Genomic DNA, 19,792 nt, shown 5'->3' with positions numbered 1-19,792 from the left:
GTACTGCTAAGTGTACAAGCGGGTAGGTCAATCACTCAACTTTCATCAATGGGAGCATGAGCTCCATTTTTGGGGGGAACATTTGAAAATATATCGATCTAAAGGGTTGGGGTCCGCTGGACCCCAGGGTGGCATTTAAGGGTTAATGTTATATAAAATGCAACAAATTGTTACAACTTATTAATATTTAATTCTTTTGTAATATTAATTACTTTATAAAACTTTAAATTTAATATATCTTAACAAAAAGATATACAAGTGTCGAAGATTGCAAATAAAAATAACTTTGAGATATTTAACAGGTATATTGCGTTCGAGGTTGTCGAAACGAAAGGATGAGATGCAGCAACATAGGCGGCTTGTTTCTAAATAAGTTTTATTGTGCCAGATCACAATATAGAAAAACCCACTAGCAAATCTTTCTACGAAGGAACATCGATTTTTTCTTTTTAAAATGTAAGTAATACGAAATTTTACCTCAAAATGAGATTACATTAAGTCGTCACAGATAGATACATTTTTCGTCGATAGTGAGCAACGAGTTGCATTTCAGTTCTCCAAGTTGTCAGAGGCCTTCGTCAAAGCGGGCTATTATGTTTCATATTTTGGTCATAATATCTTCAGACATTTCCCGCTTTTCAATTTCGTAAACTTCTTGCAGTTTCTGGCCTTCAAAAACATTCAGTGTATAATATATGTTTCATGTTAAATATATAATATTACATTAATATATATATCGTAACATTATATTATCATTTTATCATATATAACGTACGAACATATTGTTGTATATATATAAATATTAATTACCTCATTAATATCACAAATTAAATTAGTTATATTATGTTATTTATTATTTCTGATATTTTCTTCTTGCACGATTCAAACGATATCTTTAGACCGATAATTCAAAACGGAGAATTCTTTTTTTAATCTCTGTATCTGGAATCTAAATAAGTCTTCTAGATAGTTTACGACCTATTCACACACGAGAAACACTAACAAGTCGCGAAAGAGAGTCTACAAAAGGACGGATTTGCAACCCTTCATATTATCGTCGTTCATCCAATTAATTATTGATCATCCTAAGTGTAACGATCTGATTGAATCATTTCCTTGTTTATCACAAATTAACGTACCGCTTATCCGCCATTATAGTCATAACTTCAAATACTTCAATAATTGGTGCCTACTTAAACGATATTCAATCTACGTCGTAAAGACTATCACAGATACGTTCTAAAAGCCTACAATTTCTATTTGCGCGATAAGTCGATTAACGTTCGTAAAGAAACTCCGTTAAAGTTTGCTAACGTGTACCCTGCACAAATCGATTAATTAACTATATTATTGGTCTTCCTTCATTGACCATCGATGGAAAAATCATATTGTCTAAAACCTCTCAGTATCAGAGAAGGGACCTTCCTCTTCAATCTTCAATGTTTATAATTACATTCGTTTACACGCGGAAATTATCAAAATTCATCGTGAAAACTTTTCTCGGTGTCTACCATCTTGCTGTCGAGAAATAGGTCCATCTTGCTCAGAATCTCCGGAAGATCCACTTTCCCGTCCAAATTCGTGTCCGACAGAGTGATCAAGTGTTGGGCCTCTTGGATAGCATGTCTGGGATTTCGTGGATCGATGTACATCTAAAAGAAAAGTTTCGGTTTTATCATAAAGTCGAAAAAAAAAGAAACTTTTGTACATGTCTATGCGTAGCGACATTCGTAAAAATGTACAAAGAATATTTCATTACGCCAATCGTGACATTTAATTTTAATACACAATCACAATGTGTTCAAAGTTAAAATTTTGCAAAAATATTTCGCAAAAATTGTCTTTTAAGCGTTTCTTATATTACGTCATATTTAAGGGAAAGACGCTGCAAAATATTGCTTGTAATAAATAATATTGTTCATCTACTGTTCGTTCATTGAATCGCGGAGTCTCCGTGTCTCTTATTAACTTATTTACGTCTCTTATTACGTATTCTATTATTCACCAGCAGTTCGGTTCGATCCGCTTTCCCGTTTTTATTCTTGTCAATCAGATGTCGGAACTCCTTACGCCTGTCTTCGCTGCCTCCTATCGACTGCTGTCGATCTTCGCGTAAATCCAGACCGATCCCTTCCGACGGCAAATCCGAGAATTCGTCTTCCGTTAGCTGCTCGTCACCGTCCCGATCTAGAAGAGTGCACGAACGGGCTGCGGTTAACGCGAATTCGCGTTGGTCAAAAGTAAAGTAAAAAGTAGGTACAGGACTGACGATGCCCGACCGAATTTTTCAAAGAGGTCCTCCACCATTTGCAGAAGAGCTCGGTGACTGCTCTCGGGATGTGTGAAAGCTAGAAATTCGTCCAGCGCCAACTTCTCGGGGTCGTTCCTAGCTGCCTCGGCCCACCGCGCACGATCCCTCATTATGCTCTCCTTCAGCGCCCTCGGCATCTCGCTGTGCTTCTTGTTGTGGGAATTTATGTAGGTCTCGGAGAAACCGTGGATCCTCAGGAAATAAGCGTGATATTCATCCCACGATACCTCACCTGTGACAAATATTAAGAAATTATTAGTAACGTTAGTTCGTATCATCAAACTTTACTTTGGCTGTTTCAAGATTATACACGTCACAAGAATTTCTTCTCAAGAGAGTTACGTTTTTAAAATAAACAATTAATAAATTAGTTAAATATATATATTATATTAATTATGTATTATCAATCAGTTGACTTATTTATCAATTAATCAATTAATAAAGGAGATTTTTAGCTCCGTTGTTCCATTGCCGTAATATAGTTTCAGAATAGCAAAACAAACATGCTAAACGTGCGCGTGTATTATGGCGAGAATGTGGTTTTCTCTTTGATATTCCATATTAATATTTAATTATTTGACATCAATATAGAATCGTAACAGAGTATATAGAAACCACTCGTCAATTATTCACGTGCAATCATGTATCGCAGACCGAAATCCGACTCGACTCGAAAACGATGGATCAACGTGAAATAAAGCCATTCGCGTAGATGGCGTTAATTAACGTTAATTAACGCCGGCGTTAGCCGAGCCCCGATTGATTTTAATTAACGCTCGTACCGACCGCACCGCAATCAGCAAAATGCAATAATCCGAGTATACCTACCGTTTCTAGGATTGTTGTCGATGGCGGTGAACAGGCCGACGTTCTCGCGCATGGCGCGCGTGATATGCTCGGTGATCTTCGCGTGGATCCACTTGGCCAGTTCCTGGATGTCCAGCAATTGGTTCTCGTCGGTGTCGGCTCTCCGGAAAATGTCCTCGAGAAGGCCCCTCGGATCCTGACGATTTTCCGCCTCCGCGACCTCCCGCCGTACGCTCTCCTCGTCACCGCGCCGATTGACGTCTCCCGTCTCCTTGTAACCCGCCAAGCTCTTCTTCTCCGCCGTCACGGCCTCCAATTCGAAGAACAAGCTGTCTATCGCGACACCCTCTTTGTCCCTGTCGCTCGATGGGGTCGACAAACTTTTCAGAGGCACGCTTTTATTGTACTTGACGAATAGGAGCGATATATAAATCACGAGCGGCACCAGGACGGTCCAACGCAGGAATCGCAGGCAAGTCAGTTCCTGCCTGCAGGTCGCCCTTCGTACCTTTTGAGGAGATTTAATCTTCGTCAACTTTTTCTGATAAGTTTTATGTTTGTGTTATTAAGAAAAAATATGAGTCGCGGTAGAAATAAAGTTGCAAACATGGATAATTATTTATAAATGAAGAAGAAGAAGGTATTTGAATAAAATGTATCAGCGAAAATTGGTTTGGAAAATATAGAATGATATAGATATCCATAATACAAAATATAGATCGAGGGACTAATGGATGGATTAATAGATATTTAAATAAAAACTTAAATAAAAAATATAGATAATATTTGCAAATCACTTTTATTTCGTTTTCTTGTAATTTACAAATACATTTCCATTACAAGAGTAAAATGAAATAAACATCCTCGTGACGCGCTATATACTCAACAATACAATGAATATAAAATTAATCTATATATTTATTGCTTATAGGTTTATTTTTTGTGCTCAATAACGTAGCAAACAACTTTGAGAATCCTCTTACCTTTTTGTAAAATAAATGGACGCTTCAACTAAGCTTTAGAACTTTAAAAAGTTTCGGTGCACTGTATATAGATACAGCGGTACGAGTAAAAAGGTTACGCAAAATAAATAACGTAATCAACGTGTAACTTATGAATCAAGAAGCATGAGAGCGGATTTTATGTAATAGATATCCCGATAAAATGCCGGTGACTTTTGTTCTTATACTCACAAGATGAGACAGGTACATCTCGGCGACGTAACATGTACACGGTGACCCGAGAGCCGCTTTCTAATTCCCTCTTCGTTTTCCCCGTCAACCACAAACCGGCCAAGTTTCCAATCTTCCCGACTCCCATGCAGCGAGAGATCGATCTGTCGCCCGTCCGTCACTACCGCGCCTGCATAATCGAACACGCGACCCTATACGACACCCTATACGATTGTCAGTGATAAACGGACAGCGGAGGGGGGGGGGGTAATCGAAGATCGGAGGACGAGGTGACAGTCTCCCGGCGGGAGAGACTATCAATCTCCTTAATCGTCCCGAGAAATCAAATCCCGAAAGCCGCCAAGACGAAACCGCCTCTGACGCGCCAAGTCGAAACACCCTCGATGGAACACCGTCGACCCGATCGCAGCCCCGCGCATCCCCCTCTGTCAATCCCGCGGATGGAATTCGCGAGATAAAGTCGACGACGTGCACGACTGGTCAAAGACGATGGGATCTGATATCCGTCAACGGTGGCCGGTGATCGTGCCTTGCGAGCGCGAACAGGCGGCCTCGCGGGAGAAACAGCCGCACGCTGCCATACAGGCCGCACGCTCACCGTGTACTCGTATTGATCCACTTTCACTGTCTCGTTCTCCTTCTCTCCTCCCTCCGACAATAACACAAACGGTGTTAACGTACGCGGTGAGCGTACTTAGATATTTAACGGGAATACCGATGCTTGTGCGCTCGGTCGGTAGTGGGATACCGCATTTAATATATATCTTCTTTTAAAATTACCTAAGGGAGACTTTTTACTTCGCTACCGCAATTGCATCAGGTAGAATAAGAGTTTGACTGATTGGGCCATAGTTATGAAGAGCTTTGGCAAAAAAACTGCAATTGTTTTTATTTTCAAAGAATTGCTCAGATTTAATACTAAAAAATTACTAACTAGTTTCAATAACTTAACGTTTGGAAATTAATTACTAGCTGAAAGAGGCTTTAAGGAAAGGACACCCTAGCTGTTACAGCTCTAAGCTCCTTTTTTGATTTATTAATCGTGTGAGCTCTAGATATTTGTTTAAAGAAAGATTTTTATTGTTAAAATTGTTTTTACTCATAAGGAAGTATTTAGCTTTATGTAGTTGGCGATTAATCGATTATTTTATTAATATAATTATTAAAATCGGTCCTTCTTTAAGCTTGTAATTATTGTTCCATATCATTAAATATTTATTTGTTCCACAAAAATATATTTACAGAAATAAGTATAATAATAATATTTTAATATCTATTTCAATCTGCTATCCTACAATCTTCGCAGAACGCGCTGTCTCGTTAATAAATTATGCGAAAGCAAAGAGATAAAAGTACAATGATACAGTCAAACATCTTTAGTGCATGCTGAGATACCTGTCTCCATAGGATATAAGAATTCCTAACGTGAAGCAATGCGCAAGGTATAAACTGATAAAATAATTCTGGAAGTAAAATCGGTCGTGCGTCAAATAAAAAAAGAAAGACTTAAGTAATCTTCTTCTGATTTACTGGTAATATTTATAATATTTAATAATGAATTATGGTTATTTAATGACGCGGTTATAATGCATGTATGTAAATTGTATATAAATTATACGCAGAATATATAATCTAAATTTTTGCTATCGCGTTTACATGGGAAAGTCAGCTAGGCAAGTCAAATCGCATTATTCAGAATGTTATAAAGAAATGCGCTTAAACAATGCAGACGTGCGCGATGTTTCTTTTATAAATTATATACGGCATCGTTTTCATGCAAACTCGATAACAAAAAAACTCATAATTCTCCCTCATCTGTCCTGTTCCGTCATGGTAATATATCTTTGGGAATAAATTCCGTAGCGCTGCTGCAACGTCTACTATTTTGTCAGTCACATACTCTCGGATCACTTTGCGCAGGAAGAAAAAACGTACGAATGTTAGAGGAAATAAGACTCTCTGTAATTCTTTCAAACTACCTTTGTATTGATTATTCATTGCGATTAATTAAATTAATCCTCGCAGAACTCTGGGTTTCATTCTCAACAGGCCCACGAGTAGGAACGCAGAGTATGTCTCGAACAATTAGTTAATCTCGTTGTTCCTCGAAACTAATACTGGCAAGAAAGTACTGTGGAATTACTGATGGAACAATTTATCCCATTCAAGTCCAGAACGACGTTTAAACGATTAGAACTTTTTCCAAATGTGATAGGTGTTTGTCAAATTTCTGCGCCGTCTGGGAAATGGATTTTACGCTCTCTCAAACCGAACCCTCGAGGACGAATATCCCGCCGTGCAACACTCTTCGGTCATCTGATAAATCATCCGACGAAATGTTCAGTGAATTAGATTGCTCTCTCGCTCTCGGCGTTCTACGTTCCCCAGGCGTGTTTGATCTTCATCGATGATCTCTCTCGCGAGAAGATCACTTCGGGCTCTTGCAAACGTCCGCTTGCCGCGGCTTTTCATCCTCCAGCTCGAGGCCGAAGTTCGCGATGCCCTGGACATTTGTGGAGGCGCGAGGCTTCGTCTGCATGCGGAACATGGCCGCGATCGGCGGACTCAGGAAATCCTGATCGACGTCGGCGGGATTTTGCGCGCCCGTCGCGAAGCTCACCGCCAGGCCCACCAGCATGGTCAACATCCAACCGATCGCGCTGTACCACAGGTAACTGGTCTGCAAATCATATCGCGTAAGACTTATCTCATTTGTCAATGTACTTGTTGTATACGAGATCTTGAATAAATTCCTCTTTTCACAGAAACTACAATCGCGAAACAAATCATTATACGAAAAATAAAAGCAAATACATGGCGAGAAGAATCAAAACTTAAAACGAACGAGTATATGACCATATAATTGCGCGGAGTCTAACAAATCTATATATAAATTAAATTAATTAATTATAAAAGAAAATAAGTTAAAAACTTAAACGTTTTACAGTTTACTAATAGGCGTTTAATTGCAGAAATAGTGCGACTTTGTAATGAATTGAAACGCTAGGAGGCATAGTTACATTACGTAATTGCGAACCCCATGCCTTCGAGAAGACAAATCTCACCTTGTATATAGACCAGACTTCATCAGCGGAGTTGTGCTCGATTTGATCGATCACGATTGTGGTCTCATTTATGCAGGGGCAATCTGCAATCGATGTGGGTTTGCTATCCAATTGAATCTGTCCGTTTACAGCCGCAACTTGGGCGCCCAATCCGATCCACAGCACGACTGCCAAACTCGTGATAGCACCTACTATTGCTCCTTTGGCATTAGCCCACGGCACAAACATGCCCAAGGAGAATAAGCCTAAAGTCACACCGCCAACCATGCCATTGAAAGACAGCGCAACCTAGAAACAATGATTTCTTTGATAATGCCTTTCGATAGACCGGAATGTTAACTTACAGCGCGATAGGAAAGGAAAAAATGAGACAGCTAAACTGTTTTACAAAAAGCTGGACTATACAACGGCATTGCGTCGCAAGATAATAATAGCATAGGAAGGTATACGTCAAAAATGTTTATTATTTTTCTTCAAGTCTCATATTCCTCGAATTCGCAAAGGACGCAAGTGAAATATGTAAGCTACCTGCAGAACGCTACCGAGACGCTCGACGACGAAGACCAGCGCGAAACTGAGGGCTCCGAAAAATATGCTGATCCATCTGGCGTAAATGGCGCCTTTGCTCGTCGGCAAGTCTATCTGGAGAAGACCACGAAAAATGTCCTCGCAGGTTATCGCTGCCAACGAGTTCAGAGCACTCGCCACAGTTCTGTAAATACAGTTCAAGATTAAATAAATTATAAATTTCTTTCTCATTAGATATGTTACATAATTTTTTCTTCAGACGTTTTCTACCAACCCGAGAGACGCGGCGAAGATACCAGCCACGAAGAATCCGGGCATTCCGCGAAGGCTTCCCAAGAAATTCATCACATACAACGGAAGTATTTGATCCTGGCCGCTTATATATCCGGCTGTTAAAGGATCGCAGTCTTTGTAAGCGCTGTATAGCACCATTCCAGTCAGAAAGTTCACACTATAAATTACAATCATCCCGAACGCAGACACCCACAACGCTCTGTAAAAAAAACAACGATTAATTAATGAACGATGATACATTTTTAATAATAACTCATATAATTTTTTTAATAATAAAAACTCGAATTTTTCATTGAACTGTATCTCGATCACGCGCCAATAAAGTATAATGATGAATACAATAAATATATTGCTCGTAGAATTGCCGCTTAAAAACTTAAAGCTTGCTACAGTTTGTTAACTAAAACTTCTTTACGGTCTGAGAAACTTACATTCTTACTTGCGAGATGCTCTCGACACTGAGATACTTTTGGACGGACGCTTGGTTGCTGCAGAACATGGTGGTCCAGTAGAAAGTACCACCGATCGCAACACTCCAGAAGCTGTGCCGTACCGTAGGACTAGGATCCATATTGAAGAATTCCATCCTGCCGGAATTCGCGTTCTCCTGCCAAACACGGGCAGTTCCACCCGCCCAGGACAGTCCGTAGCCCAAGATGAGGAACAACGAACCAATAAGTACGGCGGCTTGGAAAGTATCGGCCATTATCACGGCTTTCATACCACCCTGTCGAGAATAATAACAGCAAATGAATTAAGATTACGCAAGAGATACAAATATTATTTACGTGTGTGTAAAAGAAAATTATATCTTTTGCGATAATTAGCGCTTAACGAAATACGTGCAATATTGTTCGATTATTTACGTCTACAATTACGTGAAAAAAAAAATACGAACCTGTGAGGCGTAGAAAATGCAGACAACGTAGACTAGAGTGACGGCTATGTAAGTATTCAGGCCCGTTACTGCAAATTAAAGAAAATTGTTTATAATTTTAAAGTTGCTGAATTTTGTGAATTGTGAGAATTGTGAGATACGGACGGAGCAATTGTCAAAATATTACAGATACTTCTAAGTTGTGGCAGAAACTATATATCCAGACCAGTTTAATGAAATGCGATTATATAAGAAGGTCAATAACGGGAATCATTCTGAGTGAGTTTTGGGAGTGTAAAAGTTTTCTTTTTTCTTTCTCAAAGTTATTTTTTGCAAACTAGCGCCTCGAACGGAGCGATTAAACTTCAAGATTTTTAATATACTTTATATTACATCGAAAAGAGCTTGTGCCAAACTTTGTAACTCTCACAATTATCTGCATTATTTTATTATATTGCGACCGGATTGCAAATTATCTTGTAAATAAATCCTTGTTGCTTTAGCCATAAACTTAATGATAATAAAATTAAAAATATAGCTCTTCAACTGTGATTTGAAGCAAAGGCAAAAAGCGATATTTATTATAAAAGTGCTTATAACTTAATTTCAATTATGTCATTTTGGAGGACAAGTCCAGCGATAAGTCCAGGTTAAAGGATCGTCCGTTATCACTTACCGTGACTTAACGCTAATGCAGGTGCGTACACAGCTACCGACGTGTACAGCACCATTTGCAACATATACAACACGCTCGCGAGCAATCGGCAATGCCGGTCGAAGCGCAAATTCAGGTATTCGTAGCTCGATGTCAGCTTTAATTTCATGAACACCGGCAGGTACAGGCAGGAGGTGATCGGTACCACGAGTATGAAAGAGATGCAGGTCATCCAGAATTGAGTTCCCTGCAACGGAAACGGCGACATTTTCAGAGATGATCTTTAAAGAAGATTCTATTAATAACTAAACTTGAGAAACTTTCTTTCGCAAATTCTCAGGTTCTTTTTCGATCGTCTCCGATTGTAATAGAGTTTGAAAATTCATATTATATTAAATTTCCGTACCTGTCCGTACATCTCCGCAGGATTCCCCAGGAGTTCGATGGCCGTGATGAAGCTGGCGGTCAATGACATCGCCATGGGGAACGTGCTCATGCTGGAGCCGCCCAGCAGAAAATCCTGACTGGTCTCCTGCTTCTTGGCGAAAAAGCCATAGAAGGTGCCAATCAGGCACGACACCAGCAGCATTGTCGCGAACACCGTATAATCCGCCCATGAGAAATAATAGAGCAAAGTGGGATGCTCCGCGCGACATTCCTCCTCGACGCTTCTTACGCGCCGCTGCTCCGCGGATGACGCCGACAGGAAGAAGAACAGAACGAGAAGATGCGGCCGCATTTTCTAGAAGTGCCTGACGATCGTTTTTTATTTTACACACTGTATTTCTATACAGAGTTGAGAAAAAAAATTTACAAAGTTGAGAATTAAATGATAAATCTAGAGAAACAGTTTCTTTATCGTTAAAGATGTTGTAGGTTTTTTATTGAATGCGATAAAAATGACACGCTTTTATGAGTTTAAGCAAAATTTTATTTTATATTTAATTTCCAGTAAGTTTTACTTGAATTTGATTTGAGGTTTACTTATATAAAGGAAATTTCATGTTAAAGATACGGAAAAATAATAAAAAAATAACGTTTTATCAAATCTTTGCCAAGACCAATTCTAAAGTCGTTAAAGATTACGTTTTTGAAACTTTTTCTTTTGATTTTGCCTCTTATTTTTTTCTCTTATTTAATATAAGATAATTATATTTTTAACATATTTAATGATTATTTATACATAGCCAAATAGACCAAAAAATACTTCAAAAACATAATCTTTAGTAAGTTTGGAATTTAACTCTCCATAGAAAAATGCGAATTAAAAAATTAAGTAATATAAGACATAATATTTATTCAGAAATCTGTAAGTTATCATAATGGTCGGTGGTACGTAACACCAGTGCAGGTAACACCTTGGCACGTACAAAGGTTGATACTATTTCTGTTGCAAAATGGCAGCAAAACTTTTCGCGTGTCTCTTGGTGGAGTGTTGTCACTTTCCATCAAACTTTTCGCCACGGTAAAAAAAATCACTTTATATCGTTGCGTTTAATATATTGTGTATATTTGATATTCGGCACAGATAGTATCGTATGACACATTGCATTCTAGTTAACAAAGGCATCGTTATCCTACTTCACCGTTGTATATTCTATCTATGCAACAGTGACGTAAAACATATCATCTGGCAGCGTATTACAATTTGCAGTAGAGTAGGTAAGATTTAAAACAAGTAAACATGTGGTGCGTATAAAATGTCAGTTGTATATGTTATGTACAATATATGAAAGAAACTTATTAACACAATTCTTTACATGATTTGCGAGAATATTTAAATCTCTTAGATACCACTAGTATGGACATTTCGATGACTTGCAGTTTGCAATATTCCGTCTTTTATTAACAATAATTAGATACTTAGGCTGCGTTCGGAAATTTTATTCGGGTGCACACCAGCGTCGGTCTGTTCTTGTTCAATTTGTAGTAAATAACAAAGATAGAACGACGCGGTGTGCACCCGAGCCACCCGAGTAAAGTTTCCGAACGCAGCCTTAACATGTTGGTACGCAACGCCAGTAGTGCTTGTTCCTCTTGGCCAACAAGCGTGTTATTCAAAAATAGACAATAAAGTGCGTCGTGAGAAAGGACAACGCAGCCATGCGTTTGCGCGGACTTCGATTAAAATATTATGAGCATTGTGGGAAACAAACGTTTGAATGTCTGTTGGTGTCAAGTCAATCGATCGCCCGTTCCTTCCCGGCAGAAACATTAATTCGCGAGTGTTTTGATTTCAAGGTAGTATTTTCTCTACCACCGTATCTTGTGAAAGGAAAGAAATGCTCGTTGATTTCTTCTTGTGTTAGTCAGACGTGTGTCGTTTCTCGCATAGTAATGATCAGTGTCGCGCAGCATTTTAGATATCATCAGATTCTTCTTCTTGCAATTGGATTATGGCCTTATCAGCAATCCAAACTCGTACAGTTTCAGCAGATGTTATTTTTCAGTATTTGGCTCAGCCTTATTGTGCCCCAGGTACATTTAAATTCGTAAACAAATTTGTAATTATATTATAATTTTTTAACTTCGATTTTTGCGATTGAAAATTCTCTTTGAATACAATTTCACGATCGTCTGTCCATCTGATGTATGTTTGTTATTTTCATAATCTATTCGATATAGTTTATCAATTTTGCGAAAGAGTATATTATTATACAATTGCTATAATATATGGTAAGAATTACACGGAAAGAACGGTTTTGCTGAAGTATCTAAAAATTTAGCAAGATACAGGTCTGAAAATAATTTTGTTGTCATCAAAATAATTATAGTAGGTCGCTGAAGTATGATGATGCTGCAAAAAATTTTGACATTTTAGCAATCAGTTTGATCTACATAATTATTTTGATGGTGCAATAAAATTATTTTGTCAGATCTGTATCTAGCTAAATTTTTAGATACCTCAGCAAAACCGTTCTTTCCGTGATATGAATTGCTTATTACATTATTATAGTATATAGAAAAACAATCGGCTATTTTATATCTGCAGTTAGGTTAATCGCGTAAAAAAGGCTTTTTTAAATTAAAAAAATATTTTTTGAAAATAAATCTATAAATATCGATTGTAGTTTGCAGTGTTTGTGTCTGCCAAATGCACTATCGATATCGCTATCAAGGTTCTCTCAACCGCATCAATGTTTGTTATATATCCAATTCTATACAACTCGTTTCGAATTAACAATCAAATTGTAAGTTGGTCTTTTGCTGTATGCAATTAAATAATATAAATAATGTATAGAATAAATATTTTTGATAAGCCAGACTTTATACAAAATAGCTTTTTTCCAAATTTCCAACGAGACTAATCAAATAATAAAATGAAATGTTGATACCAAAGGTGAAGCGATTATTGGAAGAGCTTCAACACATCTGTGACGAACTAGAAGATGAGAACGAAATAGCTATCATAAAGAAATATGGAAACGAAGCGAAGCGTTTTACGGGAATAGTGATATGTAAGACAATTTCTCTTGATATTTAATACATATTGCAAAAGAAGAGTAGATTATTATTGTAATTAAATAAATTTATTTTATCATTTTTACTTATCTAAATCTAGTTCTAAATAAGTCCAGATATCATATTTTGAAATATAAAAAATATAATTAGACATATAGTACCTGATCAAATGTTTTAGGACAATCATTTTTCGACAAAGTTTTATATAATTCCGTTATCAATAAGTCAACTGAATATGTAAATGTGTTGAAAAAGAAGAGATATCAAATTATTTCGTAGATTTAAGAAATTATTAAAAAGTATATGTTGCCAATGTGTGTGAGATAATCGTAAATATAATACTAAATTATTCGGACACTAGCTAAATCCTAAAATTGGCAAAATTAGTATAAACTTTGACGCAATTTTATAATATAAAGCAATAGTTTATTAATATTTATTGATATTTTTATTATCTTTGCTATTAAAAACTACTTCTATTTTTTAAGGAATAGATTTTATAAGGTGAAATTATAAATTATTGTGGGAAGGATACTCGGTCACTTTTAATAACCTGACACTTAAAAAAATGCGTTACTATTTTTAAATTGACTTACTTTTAAATATTTTTTAAAATAGTTTTTAAGATGTTTGACGAGGATTTAGATCAACTTTTTGATGATGACTACGTAACAAAAATTGGTTTTTGGATTTTTTTAGGAGAAATGTATTCAGAATTGTTGAAATATTTAGTTAAAATATTCATTAATTTTTGTCCGTAGTACTTTACATTTAATACAGTAAATCAACATTACTGCCTGATAAATTTTTTCAAATTATAATACTGCAGCTGCATTCATGTTTTATTTCTAATACCTCTATGGCTGTTATTTTTTTTCAATGAATCCACACACACACACACATTGAATTCTATATAATCCAAACAATTTAAATTTACTTTTTGCCGGTAAACAACATTTTCAACCAATTTGCTATAACCCAGTCGTTATGCAAACATAAATGGGGTAATTCTATTCTTCTTTGAGATTAATTTTTTTACACTTATAACGATAATAAATAAAATTATATCCGAATATATTTGTCCATATGACAAATAATAAATACACGGAATAAAAATATATTTTTGCAATAACGTATTTATTGTTATTTTAATTACCTATATAAGGTTTTGCAATCGGCCCAATACTGGGTCAGTGTAATAACTAATATTGGTTCAGTATTGGGCCGATTGTAAAACCCTATATATGGGTATATTATTTTGAAAAGTGCAGAAAAATTGGAACGTTAAGCAGTTCAACATCTTACAGCATATGTTTTGTAAAAATACTGGAGAGAAATTAAGAATAGTGAACAACTTTGAAGCGTACACATCAAGGATATATCAAGGGATATATCAATGATATATCAACGATATATAACAATAAAAACAATGAATTATATAATTATTTTTTTAAACATTCCTATTATAGTGTTTTACTTCGGCAACGCAGCTGCTGCTGCTTCTATCCCAAGTTTAGCGTTCATTCCTGGTGTTGTCTTCATAAACAAATCTTAAATATATTACCACATACAAAACAGAATACCTGTGTACTATGTTAACCAAGAAAAATATGGTTATTTACCTCTACTGCACATCTATGCAATCATAGGTATAGGAGGAATTGTATTGACAGCAACAGGAATGTGGCTCTACGCCTACATTAAACATGCCTGTGGAATGTTTAGAATCGCCAGGTGAAAAAAATAAATGTGAATAAATGTAACAGTTGCGTAATTGCGAAAAATTTGTTGAAAATTATTCTCATTTAGCACAAATTTACACATGAAAATAATGTTGCTATCGTATTGAAGTCACTTTTGTTATTATACGTATATGTTATGTAAATATGAATAAACTTTTCCTTAAGATAATAAATTGTTTGACATTTGTGCAAAATCTTCATTAACAAAATTGAAAATTGTGTCTATCAAAAAAAATTTCGTGAAACATTATATTCTTATCTTTAGCAAACACATCTCATTATTGTAACAATAGCTTTTTGATGATAGAACAGGAATTAATGTTATTTAATTTGTTGATGAAATGTTTTATAGATTAGAAAAAATACTTTTACAAACAAATTAATTTTTTAAGAAGTTTTTTCCTTTCCAAGTAACTAAATAACAAAATAACAAAACGTATGTTATACTAGCAAATTATTTTTTTTCATGCAATAAGATTATATGTATACTATATAATTATAAGAAAATTATTTATAGTTACCGCATCGAGAAAGCATTGATGACAAATATAGTGAAAAAGGTTAGCTTAAACGACGAAATTATAATGTATAAAGAAATGAGTGTTAGCTTAAAGGACGAGATTATAATGTATAAAGAAATGATTCTGGCGGTAGATATTCATCGTAAAGCTATCAAGTTAGTATTTATCTACTAATAGCAATATAAATAATAATATTTTTTAAAGGTTCTCTAAGGATCTATTTGATAATTTCCAAAAATCATTATTTTTTTTAATAACAACTTGTGTGATTTGTTTGAGCACCAATTTTTATGGAGTGAGTTCTCGCATATTATTAGACGTATTTTGGTGTGAACAGTGTCATATTTTACGATATTAAAATTACCGAGATTTTATACAATTTTGAAAGATCTGTACGTAGGAAGAAATTTTTTGTAATTTTCTGTATTATGTAAACTTTTCAATGTGTTACGAAATGTAATTTTTTCTATATATTGCGATATGTATATACACACATGATAATCGCATTATATTTCAGATTTCTACGACATTTGGAGATAATATCGACTGTATAATACACCTATTAATTGTAGGTGTAATCTTTGTAACCATATTTCTATTGAATTATATCGGGCAAGAAGTTACAGATCACAGTGACCACGTATTCTCCACAGCGTAAGAGATAATAATACATGCTACAAATGTATTTTCTATTATTTAATTATTTAGATGCATTGCTCTTATGCAGTTTTTAATTCACACAGTTACAATGTTCGGTGGTACATGGCACCATTACACGTACAAAAACTAATATTGTTTCTCTTGCAAAGAGGTAGCAAAACTTTCAACTTACATCTAGGCGGAATATTGATATTGTCCTTAGAATGTTTTGCTACGGTAAAAGTTTATGTTGTATATTACGTATAATATTTTGTGAATATTTATTTGTGATTTACGACATATAAGAAATATTTCATTCTAGCTAACGAAGGCATCGATATCTTATTTCACCTTTGTGCATTCCACGCAAGAGTGATGCGATTATATCCAACAGTGATTTTTATTTTCATATAAAAAGTAAGTTTAAAAGTAAATTTATTGTATTATGTCTTACTAATTGTAAGTGTCCGCACTTCCATCCTCTGCACTGTTTGGATAGTCGACTCACAAATTTATAGTTTTCAAGTCCTAATAATCGACGTATATACACTTGTTGTCAAAAAAGTATTTTAATGACTCATGTTCATGCAGTTTATTCGGAAAGTACACTTATCACAACTGACAATTTTAATTACATCATTATTAATTTATCAATTATCTGCATGCTGCATGAATTATCAGTCAATTATGATTCATTTCATAAGCTGACTGTATAAGCCGATGTCTTACAACATGACTGCGTACCAACAAAAGTGATTTTTACGCACGTGTCAAGTCCAATTCTAAGCATGTCAAAATATTAATTAACTTTTTAAAAAACCATCTGGCAGCAGAAATTAATATAAAAATATTCGTCAAGCGACACAGCAAGTTTCAGAAAATTGTTCAACAATAATTTTAATGATGCTTTAACAACGCTCGGATAAATTGATATACGAGACAGTCTCAATTGGTTCTTTCGTTTGACACCATTCACCTTAAATCTTATCGATCATGTCAAAGATATATCGTCTTGATTCAAACGTCATCGATACCACTTTGATCGAAATATCAATTAACTCAAATCAACGCGTCAATATGGTGTTAATCGAAGGTGTGGAAAATTTATGGAATGCTAAGATGTTAGATACAATTTATATTATTCATATTTTGCAAATTTTGCAAGAAATGACACTGTTTATCCACTTTATGTCACATTTTTAAAACATAATAGTTAATACCATAATTTATCAAATATATTATGAATAATTAAAAATAATTAATACAAAAATAATTAAAAATAATTAAAAGTAATTTAAAAAAGAAATTTTAAGCTCGATATCTAAGATAATAATTAAACAGATACGACGGTTAAATTAGAAATTGTAATTTTCAAATCTAAACAAAAGCAAGCATAAATCAATCTCATTAAGTATCCATTGCGTGAATCAACATGAAAGACTAAATAATCAAGCCAATCTACATTTCTTGCGAAGCATAGATTCTTATCAAGAGAAACACATCATTTGTTGACCTATTGATTATTGCGTAATAAAATCAAAGTGAGGTATAGCAATCAACGTAATTCTAGTTTAATAATTTGCACATAGCTGTAGAAATAATTGCTAATAACTATCATCAGCATTGTTATTAACTATTCCTCGATCATTATTCAAATATGTGTTTGAACCGGTTGGACTCATAACTCACTGGTTGGAACCGGTTATTTCAATATCGAAATATAATCTAGGTAATAAATATAACTAAAAGTTGGAAACAAAAAATATATTATATTTTTCAAATTAATTTGAAAAATATAATATATCTCACAATATACTCTATTTTAGATTAAAGTTGAAACAAGTTCTGAGATTGAAATAATTGGAGTTGGAATTAATTATAATATTTAAAAAATTTATATAAGAAAATGTCAGAAAATAGTTTATAGAAATTAATTAATAATGAAAATTGTAAATATGGTTTTACGAACCTTCTAAAATTCAATAATATTAGACTTTTTCTTATCTTCGAATCTTTCTTATCTTCTTTTATAGACTGTTCGTAAAATAATAACTAAGTTATCAGTATCAAAATATTTGATATCAGCTATTGTAGTAATAAGATAATTTAAAAATAATATCCGTTGTTACGCCACTAAATAACTATTATCGATATACATTGTATCGATATATCTAAATTTAACATATAAAATAGCAGCTAGGGGAAATACATTTTAATCCACTTATAAAATTATTATTATAATATCTAACAACTAATAATATCTGACCGTAGTTTCTATTTTACGTACCTATCTGATCTAACGAGAACGCGCAGAACTGTTTAGAAATGATTGACAGTACGAATCAATTATTATACAGTGATTATTATTGTAACAAATTATTTTCTTTCCTTTATCTTTACAAAACCATGGTATTTATTTCTCGTAGAAACTCGAGAAATATTATAATCACGTATCTAAAATTTAATCCGACACAGTATTTTCATGCGTGAAACGACAAAGTATTGAAAGCTACTTGTTAGTATTTTATCATGCAGTAAAAGTGCGTCAAGAACAATTGTACAAGTAATATATAACAAGTAGGGTGTACATAAAGCGAAAGTATTTTGTGAGAAATATTTTTTCTAAAAGCAGGGGAGTCCATTTCTAAGATACTTTAATTTTTAAATCACTGATAAAAGCACATAAGCTGAATTCGCACATTACATCTGTGCAGAAGCTACGAGAAACAAAAATAAAGTAGAATTTCTGTAAACGCCGCACTTTCCACCGTTACACGATTGCATCAAGAATGTTAATGGAGAAAGCGAGCAATCGTTAATTTGAAAGTTTATATACTCGCAGAAACAAAATTTTTTCGGCTTTAATTAAGAAACGTTAAAGAAAAAGGCTTGTAGATCTTACCCTTCGATATCGCTTCTTTCAAGACGTGGGACGGATCACCCGAAATCTATACGCGCAAGATGGAAAATTCGAGCGCCTGATCGCGCTTAGTCGCGCGTGCCAGTTTCTCGTAATAGGAACGTGCGAAATTGCAGCTGAATGATTTTGCTCGTTTTCCTAATGTAACGCATATATGATCGGCTGATGAGCTTCCCTCGATCGAAACCTCGCGCTCTTGTACGCGAGTTTGCTCGTTTCGCCTGGGACGAGACTCGCAGACGAAGAATCGCCAAGTATTTGCAAAATCCTTCCGGATTTCCGATCCGATTTCTGCCCTCGCGCCCCACTTAGTCCGCGATTTTCGCGATATATAATGGCACGCAGGAACGACGGATTAAACGGAGAACGGAATCGAGACTGTTCGTTTTAATTGTCACGTGTGCGCCTTTATACGAACAGTCCCATCATCATCTCCCTACTACTACGTGCGAGCGGGTTTCAGCGTGAAACTCGCCGAAACAGTAACAATCATCTAGTCATCACCGCACCGCATCGATAACAAATCGATAAATCACGTAATTGATCCTTACATCGCTTCCATGATGTATCTGCGGCTTTGCAATTCCGCATATTTATACAAATTACGCGCTTCCTTTGCTTCCTCGATTTGCATTCTGCCAGTTTAGACATAATAATTTCGAGGATAACAATTTTCGCCTTAAAAATAATAATGCATTTAAAAATAAAAATGCAACATGGCTTAAAACTTAATTTTTACGAGTGATTAAACGAGATTGAAGGCAAATTGCTTGTGTTC

General features: G+C 35.1%; 3 protein-coding genes across 3 annotated transcripts; 1 reads left to right on the top strand and 2 right to left on the bottom strand.

Moving 5' to 3' along the window:
• Positions 1-359: 359 nt before the first annotated feature.
• Myd (stromal cell derived factor mayday) lies at positions 360-5,057 on the bottom strand. Its single transcript, XM_071706562.1, has 5 exons — positions 4,312-5,057; positions 3,140-3,626; positions 2,280-2,543; positions 2,006-2,187; positions 360-1,652 (listed from the first exon to the last, which is right to left on the bottom strand). The coding sequence occupies exons 1-5, from the start codon at positions 4,327-4,329 to the stop codon at positions 1,476-1,478; spliced, it is 1,128 nt and encodes a 375-aa protein (XP_071562663.1). The 5' UTR covers positions 4,330-5,057; the 3' UTR covers positions 360-1,475.
• Positions 5,058-5,248: 191 nt separating this feature from the next.
• On the bottom strand, positions 5,249-19,586 carry LOC139772672 (sodium-coupled monocarboxylate transporter 1). The gene is made up of 9 exons (XM_071706533.1): positions 18,997-19,586; positions 10,137-10,482; positions 9,752-9,977; positions 9,097-9,164; positions 8,630-8,925; positions 8,179-8,397; positions 7,905-8,088; positions 7,377-7,664; positions 5,249-6,991 (listed from the first exon to the last, which is right to left on the bottom strand). Exons 2-9 carry the CDS (start codon positions 10,467-10,469, stop codon positions 6,740-6,742), a joined length of 1,866 nt encoding a protein of 621 aa, XP_071562634.1. The 5' UTR covers positions 10,470-10,482; positions 18,997-19,586; the 3' UTR covers positions 5,249-6,739.
• LOC139772706 (uncharacterized) lies at positions 14,805-16,108 on the top strand. The gene is made up of 3 exons (XM_071706590.1): positions 14,805-14,926; positions 15,452-15,610; positions 15,973-16,108. The coding sequence occupies exons 1-3, from the start codon at positions 14,874-14,876 to the stop codon at positions 16,007-16,009; spliced, it is 249 nt and encodes an 82-aa protein (XP_071562691.1). The 5' UTR covers positions 14,805-14,873; the 3' UTR covers positions 16,010-16,108.
• Positions 19,587-19,792: the final 206 nt, after the last annotated feature.

The sequence above is a fragment of the Temnothorax nylanderi genome, unplaced genomic scaffold (assembly GCF_030848795.1).
Source record: "Temnothorax nylanderi isolate EJ_2023f unplaced genomic scaffold, tnyl_v1.0 TNYL_tig0052_pilon, whole genome shotgun sequence".
Lineage (NCBI taxonomy): Eukaryota > Metazoa > Arthropoda > Insecta > Hymenoptera > Formicidae > Temnothorax > Temnothorax nylanderi.
Note: the sequence above shows the minus strand (reverse complement) of the source record. Positions and strands in the feature narration are given on the sequence as shown.